The 8,587-nt window shown below is 32.1% G+C and overlaps 1 protein-coding gene across 1 annotated transcript; it reads left to right on the plus strand.

Annotated features, from left to right (window-relative positions):
• Positions 1-5,309: 5,309 nt before the first annotated feature.
• LOC120080811 (aquaporin PIP1-2-like) lies at positions 5,310-6,774 on the plus strand. Its single transcript, XM_039035454.2, has 3 exons — positions 5,310-6,081; positions 6,169-6,309; positions 6,394-6,774. The coding sequence occupies exons 1-3, from the start codon at positions 5,437-5,439 to the stop codon at positions 6,484-6,486; spliced, it is 879 nt and encodes a 292-aa protein (XP_038891382.2). The 5' UTR covers positions 5,310-5,436; the 3' UTR covers positions 6,487-6,774.
• Positions 6,775-8,587: the final 1,813 nt, after the last annotated feature.

An 8,587-nucleotide genomic window follows, 5' to 3' on the forward strand; every position in this document is an offset into this window, starting at 1 on the left:
ACCACGGCGACGAAACGACAAAAGTGTCACAAAGTTATTCTTATGTCTTATGCAACGTTTTAACATTTAGTCGTAACCTGCGATATTAAAATAAACATTGCATAGTGCAACTTTCACGCCCTGCGTCGCAGGCTGCAATGTTTTTACTATAGTCGTAGGAAGTGAAAAATGTGTAAATATGTCATGATGTGCGACGAATGTATAAATTTATCGTAAAAAGTCTTCAGCAATTAGGATTCACCGATTATTTTTTCGTCTCTAAAGGTCATCTATGATGAAATAGAAGCATTAGCCATTTTTTCTCTAAAGACCACATTTATTTAAGTGATATTTTGAGAAGAAGTTCAAATTTAGGGGGAGTCTATGTTCATCAAGTGAAGTGGTTTTCATTTGAAAGTGGAAAGATATATAGAAATTAAGAGAAAGTCTCATACTTAGGGAGAGTTAAGTGAACATTCACTAATATTCTTATACATATGGGGAGTCTAAGTACATTGAAGATGAGGTCACACACTTAGGAAGAGTCTAAGTTTCATTGAGATTAAGTCTGACACTTAGGAGGAGTCTAAGTGTTCATACACTAAGTTGGATTATTCGAGTGTCACTGTAATTTCCGTTTATTTACAGATAAGTACCTCATCATAATAGCTTTTAGTGAAAATATCTTTCCACAGACACATTGCCCCCCAAACATAAGTGGTATTAGACCAAACTGGGCTACTAAACTCAGTATTCTATTCTGGTTTTAGTTTTATGTGTTTGTCTTTGATGTTCTATGAATTATTGTAACATCATGTGTAACAAGTTTTATCGTGTGTTAGATAACCTTTATTTTCAATTGGTATCAAAGTTGGTCATCATTACTTTTGTTGTATCGATTCGTATTTCTTCAAATGGAAGGAATCAAAGAAGGTGAATCTACCATACGTCCCCCAATACTAGATGGAACAAATTATGCCTACTAAAAAACTTGTATGACTACTTTCCTCAAATCCATTGATGGAAAACTTGGAAAAGAGTGGTTATTGGTTAGTCTCATCCTAATGTCACTAACCATAATGATGTTAAGGTACCAAGCCAAAGAATAACTAGACTAATGAAGAAGAGGAAGCTTTTGTGGAAAATTCTCATGCCTTAAATGCTATCTTCAACGGGTAGACATAAATGTTTTTCATATCATCAATACATATATTTTGGATAAAGAGGCTGGGAATATATTAGAAGTTGCTCAGGAAAGAACTTCAAAAGTGAGGATGTTAAAGATTGCTACTTCTTACAACCAAATTTGAGAATCTGAAGATGCTTGATGATGAATCAATATATGAATCTAATGTTCCTCTATTGGATATAGTAAATGAATCCTTCACTCTGGGTGAAAAAATGTCTGAAAAAAACTTGTCAGAAAGGTTCTTAGATCTTTACTTTTTGAAGGTAATTGCTATAAAAGAAACTCAAGATACTGCCAATATAAAACTAGATAAACTCATAGGATCCCTACTCATTTTTTAGATGACTTTTAATGGGAAACATGACAGGAGTTCGATCGTCTGTAAATGTTCAACATGGAGAATCTAAAAAATCTATTGTAGACTCAATATACTTGCTGTCCAACAGTTAAAAAAGTTGTAAAGTGGTTTGAATAATAGAAGTCCACTAAAAATGATATGTGGGTTCACCAAATTCATATTACAATATGTTTGTTTGCAAAAATGAGCAGAGAAAAAATGAACATGTTTGTTTATGGGGACGTGTAATTTGCATTTGAATTATAAAAGGAAACAAGATAAAGATGGAGAGCTTGTTTATGGTTCACCATCGATGAGTGGTTGTCGTCGATCCCCAGTCTCAATATTGGTCTTTGTAATTAGTCACAATCCCGCCTCCAGTCCCAAGCCCTAGCCATTTGGTTCCGTTACTGAAATCGTAGATAGTTGAGCAACAACCGAGACAATTGATCAGTAACAAAATATAAATGGATTAACAACTCCAACGATCGAGATCGAGTAATAGTAATATGCAATAAAAAACAGGGACCAAGAAATGACTAGTGATTATGATCAGCAACCACTGACCATCATCGGAGTGGTCGCTAGTAATTGGTGATAGCGGTGGGTGGTCGCCTGCAGTAATCTAAATTTGTGAAGGATGCAATTTGGTTTTGACGTTTGAGTTTGATTGTATTTGGCTCTATGAGTTTTCTAACTCTAGTTTTGCTAACTATACTTTCAATAAATCTTAAAATTACTTCCAGTAGTTATAGATAGATTTGTTGGCTTTTTTATCCTTAATTTCAAATTTAATTAATTAATTAAAATTTTGATGATAACAAATTAGCTTCATTCACTAACAATCTTATTCACTAACAATTTTAGTGTTTTAGAGGTTAGTGATCTCCTTCGAGATTTTTCTAGATGTTTGTGTTTCCTTCGGGATTCACTAGAGATTAGTGATCTTCTTCGGGATTTCACTATAGGTTAGTGATCTCCTTTCGAATTTCACCAGAAGTTAGTGATCTCCTTCGAGATTTCACTAAAGATTTGTGTCCAAAGATTTGTGTTTCCTTCAGGATTCACCAGAGATTTGTGACTCCTTTCAGATTCACCAGAGGTTGTGATTTCTTTCGGAACTTCATCATTGGTTAATGATCTCCTCTAGGATTTCACTATAGGCTTGTGGGTATATCTCACATAGGACGGTTCAATTATCTACTAGATGACCATCCCAGGATTCATAGAGGTTTTTGCTTGTCTCATTAGAAAGTTGAATTTATTAGACATAAATGCATAGTCTACCCAGTAGTGGAGTTACTTATTGAGTATTTTATACTCATTCTTTATTTTATATTTTCAAGTAGGATAAGAATACACCATGAATGACAAAAGGAATCCATGACCATGCCATTAGGACCAAAGAGATTTTCCGCTCATGTTTTCCTGTTTTGATGTTTTAAATTCCAGTCTTAATGTTTGAACTTAGAGTTTCATTGTTTGAAATTTTTATTTATAAAGCTTCATGAAATTTATTTTTATTTCAGGGGGACCCCGACCAAAGATTTTCGGTTATTTAGATCTTACAAAAGTTATTTATTCAATAAAATTCTTTTGATTTTAGTTAATATTTATGAGAGAGTTTTTTTGAGATTTATGCATGCATGTAGTAACGACCTAAACGACCTAGTATAAGTCTTGGAAAGTCAGGATTCAGTTCGTTACATCTTGAAACTCTTGGACCAAATAATTGAATTAAGAACTCAAATCTCAAAGATAAAATTGTAATATTTTGAAATCTATTGACTAACTTGAAACCAAACTCAAAATTTAAAAACTAAAAGTGTAACATTTTGAACCCTATAGACCAAATGAAAATCAAACCAAAAAATCTAGGATAAAAAAAAATGTATTTTTCCTTTTAAATTTTAATGAATTTTTTAGTTGGATACAAATATAAAAAATGAATCCATATATATATATACACATACATACATAAATGTTTAATTGGCAGTTTTTATACATAAATGAATCCATATATATAAAAAATGAACAAATAATGAAAGTCCTTAACAAAATAGAAAAATATACTTTTGGTTCCCTGAGATTTCAAAATGGACATTTTTATTCTTTGAAGTTTAAAAACAAAAATACTTACGTTATGGTTGTTCTACACCTATCTTTGAACTCAGTTAGCTAATTAAAATCTGTAATACGGACAATTTTTTTTTTTTTAAGAAAACAATTTGATTTTTTTATTATGTAATAAAAAAATTTGGTAAGTGTAAGCTAGACTTATAAATATATTATCAAATAAATTTCGAACAATTATTTAAATTGAGATTCAATTTCTATATACTTCTTAGCACATATTTGTGAACATTAAATTAACTATGTTTTCGTTAAATTTCTTGTTTTCAAATTTTTGTATTCAAATCACTAACCAAACACATCTTTAAAGATAATTTGTACAAAATTTTAAAATAAAAGAGATTTAGGTGTAAATCTTGTTTTGTCCTTATGCTTTCAATTTTTTTTTTTTTTTTTTGGATTCATTTTGGTCATTTTTTTTCTTAAAAAAAATAAACTCTATTTTGGCCATGTACATTCGTCTTTGCTTCATTATAACTCCCATAATAACAATACTGTATGAAGTGTTTTCCATATGAGTGCAAAATAGGATGTGCTTGAAAATACAGATTAAGTAGATTCTCAAGACATGAATCTTGAGGATACTCAAACTAGTTGTTATAATTTATATGCTAAAATATTTGTAATTGATGTTTTATTATTTTCTGTTTAATTACTTATTATTTAATTATTATCGTTTCACCTTATATTTTTTCGTCAAAATTCAAATTTGATCGCATAACTTAGTGATCAAGAGATTTGTGATTTGAATCTCCTTACTTCTATTGTACTAAAAAAAATCAAATTTTATTAGAGTAATTTTAAACGATTTAAAATGGGTATAACGTAAGTAGCATAATATTTCAACCTTGGAATTAAAGGTTTAATTCTCATATCTCATGCCAAAAAAAAAAAAAAAAAAAATAGTTCCTTTTGAATTTAGTAAAAAATCATCAAGTACACATAGGGTTAAAAATATTTATGTCCATGTAAATATTCGAGGTCTTAGTTTTACGGAAATATCAATGAAAATATCTATAAAATATTGACAATAATTGATATTTTTCAAAAAAAATTACAAAAACAAATCATTTAAAAAATATAAATTTAAATCAATTGATATACTTTTTATGGTTTTTAAAAAAATTAAATTTTTTATTGACTATGATTGATATTTTTCAAAAAAATTATAAAAACAAATAATTTGAAAAATAAATTTAAATCAATTGATATATTTTTATGATTTTTAAATAAATTTAACATGTCTATTATTTATATTATATTTACATCAATTACATTTTATTACTTACTTTTTTATGTTGGATAAAATTTAATATGATTTAATGCAAAAATCGATTCATACATTTATATCGATATCCAATCAATAAAAATGTGTAAAAGATAAATAAAAATATGGTGATGTGGATAGTAAATTAATACTATGAATACCATCACAATCACACATGAGGTATTTGAATTTGTTGCACCTCCTCCGTCCCCACCATCAAACGGTCGGTCACCGGAAAGCCGCATTCTCCATACGAGAAGACACCTCAGTCTTATTCTGTCAAATCAAATCCTCGTTGTCAAATTTCTGCCACGTGGACCAATCACGTATCCCCGCCCAAACCGACTTCGGCCCCACCATTATTTCATTTTTAACCTCCCACATTTTATAAAGCTAAAATCCTCATATTTAATAATAAATAATATTTTAAACCCTTTATGAGTATTTATAAGCCCCACACTCGCCACTCTCTATTCATCTTCTTCATTCTTCAATCATACAACAAACACAGAGTAATTCATCCCAATAGTAATGGAGGCAAAGGAGGAAGATGTCCGATTGGGAGCCAACCGGTTCAACGAAAGGCAGCCGATTGGAACAGCGGCGCAGAGCCAAGACGACGCCAAGGACTACAACGAGCCACCACCGGCACCTCTGTTCGAGCCAGAGGAGCTCACTTCATGGTCCTTTTACAGAACCGGAATTGCCGAGTTTTTCGCCACTTTCCTCTTCCTTTACATCACTGTTTTGACCGTCATGGGTGTCGTACGGTCGAAGGAAGCCACTGGGAATACCTGTAAGACCGTCGGGATTCAGGGGATCGCTTGGGCTTTCGGGGGTATGATTTTTGCTCTGGTTTACTGTACTGCTGGAATCTCCGGTGGCCACATTAACCCGGCGGTGACTTTTGGGCTGTTTCTGGCGAGGAAATTGTCGTTGACCAGGGCGATCTTCTACATGGTGATGCAGTGCCTTGGTGCCATCTGCGGCGCCGGCGTGGTGAAGGGGTTCCAACCCAAGCCCTACGAAAGGCTCGGCGGTGGAGCTAACGTTGTGAATGAGGGCTACACCAAAGGGGATGGGCTTGGCGCTGAGATCGTCGGTACTTTCATCCTTGTTTACACCGTCTTCTCCGCCACCGACGCCAAACGCAGCGCCAGAGACTCGCATGTTCCGGTGAGTAAAAGTAACACTTACTCCGTTTCTGATAAAGTATGTACTTAAGTTTTTATAAGAACTAAAACGAAATGATATTTTGAACAGATTTTGGCGCCGCTACCAATTGGGTTTGCAGTGTTCTTAGTCCACTTGGCCACAATTCCGATCACCGGCACCGGCATCAACCCAGCCCGGAGTTTGGGAGCCGCCATCATCTTCAACCAGGACAAAGCCTGGGACGATCACGTCAGTTTCTGAATTATATTAATAAATGTGAAGCCAATTATATTTTGAATGAATCTGAAATTAGAATTTGTGTATTTTTGGCAGTGGATATTCTGGGTTGGACCGTTCATCGGAGCAGCATTGGCAGCTTTATACCATCAAGTGGTCATCAGAGCCATTCCCTTCAAGTCCAAGTGAACATTATTCATCATAATCATCGTTAATACAAAGAACAGAAACCCCAAATTCCCAAATTTCAAATCTGAGCAACGTTTTAATTTTAAATATTTCTCTACGCAAAAGCTCTTATTATATTATTGCAACTATTTTCCATTTTTTTTTCCTTGGGATAACGATTATGGCATCTTTTGTATGAAATGAAATGTTGACAGATTTGTGTTGAGATGGGTGATTGAATTCTCTTTGATAATGATGATACTATAATTGATAAACATAATGGACGAAGTTTGATTGCAGTTTATTATATATTTGTTGTCCAAATTTTGCCTTTGCTAAAACGAAAAAGAATAGAAAGAACATATGCAATAGATTTTTTGTATGTAACAATGGAAAACTTAGTCAACAAGGTCCCGAAAATGTAGCACAAATGTAAGAGAGAACCTGCACTCAAGTATTACTAAATAAACATATAATTGCCAAACCCAGCATAATTCAACTTGTATAATCATATGCATCAGCAACTCAACCGGTTCGAATCTCCATACCGTCTATTATACCAAAAAAAGAATAATAAATATAAAATTCTCTAATCTAAAAATCAAACCAACAATGTGAGGGTTAACGTTATCTATATAGTATTGGAAAAAATTTGCCACTGCTATCAATACATAAATAAGAAGAAAAATTATAGAGAAATTAAAAGAAAATAATAAAATTAGAAACACAATAATTAACGTATGAAGACTCCAAACCAGATAAAAAATCACGAATAAAAAAATTTCCAGTATGTGAAAAATTGTTACAATCACATAAAAATCTCTTCTCGGTCCTAATGCTTAAAGGATTCAAATTGAGATGATTTGAAAAACTAAAACAATAAACTACTTTTACAATATTTGGAGCTCATCACTCCTTAATCTTTTTCACGTGGAACAACTGTACTGTTAATATTTTGTCAAAATCCAATATAAGTTACTCCTCTATTACCAATTTCTTTTTAGATGTAATTTCATGTTTATACACTACGTTATCATAGCCCATAAAGTCTAAAAATCATTACTTCTTCTATTTATTGTTAATGATATTGAGATGAAAATTTTATGTTAAATGTATATGTTATCATAGTTTATGAAGCTGCATTCAACTGCCATGGACAAACAAATCTCTTTCGGTTGTTAATTTGAAGAGTACACTGGGAACACGGATACCAATAAAATATAATATAATATAATAATAAAATAAATAAATATTAAAATAAATTAAATATAATATATAAATATATGAAATAAATAAATAACAAAAGTAAATAAAATAAAAAAATGGATTTCTCAACTTTCTCGAATATTTTTGGATTTTATCCAATGAGTGTATTGGAAAACATACGAAATGCCACTATTTATAGATAATTTTGTAAGTAGGAGGTGGATTATATGGACATTAATAATGTGTAATGTTGAGACACATGAACAACATTTTGGGAAATGAGGGCATGACACATGATCAATTGACAGTTAAGCATAAGCATCTCATGGACATCTATTATCATAGTATTTATAATACTCCCCTTTAGATGCCCATTATATATATGAAATATACCTCGTTAAAATCTTACTAGAAAAAACCCTTTGGGGGAAAAATGCTAGTGAAGGAAAAATATTACATATTTCATATAATCTAAAACTCTTAAAAAGAATACAGTATATTTACTCTCCATCATGGAAATATCACTTGAGATCTCTGAGTCACTGCATTCCAATATTGTGCACCAATTTCTCAAAGGTTGCAGTTGGTAATGATTTTATAATATGTTTGCTAAGTTATCTTTCGAACAAATTTGTTATATAGTGACGTCACTATTTTCTTCAAGATCATGAGTGTAGAAGAGCTTTAGTGAAATATGCTTTGTTCTATCTCCTTTAATATATCCTCATTTGATTTGGGATATACATGTTGTGTTGTCTTCATATAATATCGTTAGTGGAAAATTTCTATTAGAAGACAAACCACATGTTCCACGAATATGTTGAGTCGTTGATCTTACACTATAAAAAAAACGGGAACTCCCGACGCCGTTTTAATGCGTCGGGAGTTAGGTTGTCAGGAGAGACGGTCTCTCCCG

The sequence above is a fragment of the Benincasa hispida genome, chromosome 7, assembly GCF_027475165.1.
Source record: "Benincasa hispida cultivar pf3 chromosome 7, pf3_genome.v1.1, whole genome shotgun sequence".
Lineage (NCBI taxonomy): Eukaryota > Viridiplantae > Streptophyta > Magnoliopsida > Cucurbitales > Cucurbitaceae > Benincasa > Benincasa hispida.

Bases quoted from the DNA above. Each gene is read 5' to 3' on its own strand.
- LOC120080811 (XM_039035454.2), top strand. From the start codon at position 5,437: ATGGAGGCAAAGGAGGAAGATGTCCGATTGGGAGCCAACCGGTTCAAC. The intron at 6,082-6,168 runs GTGAGTAAAAGT...TATTTTGAACAG, and splicing joins CCAGAGACTCGCATGTTCCG to ATTTTGGCGCCGCTACCAAT. The intron at 6,310-6,393 runs GTCAGTTTCTGA...TATTTTTGGCAG, and splicing joins ACAAAGCCTGGGACGATCAC to TGGATATTCTGGGTTGGACC.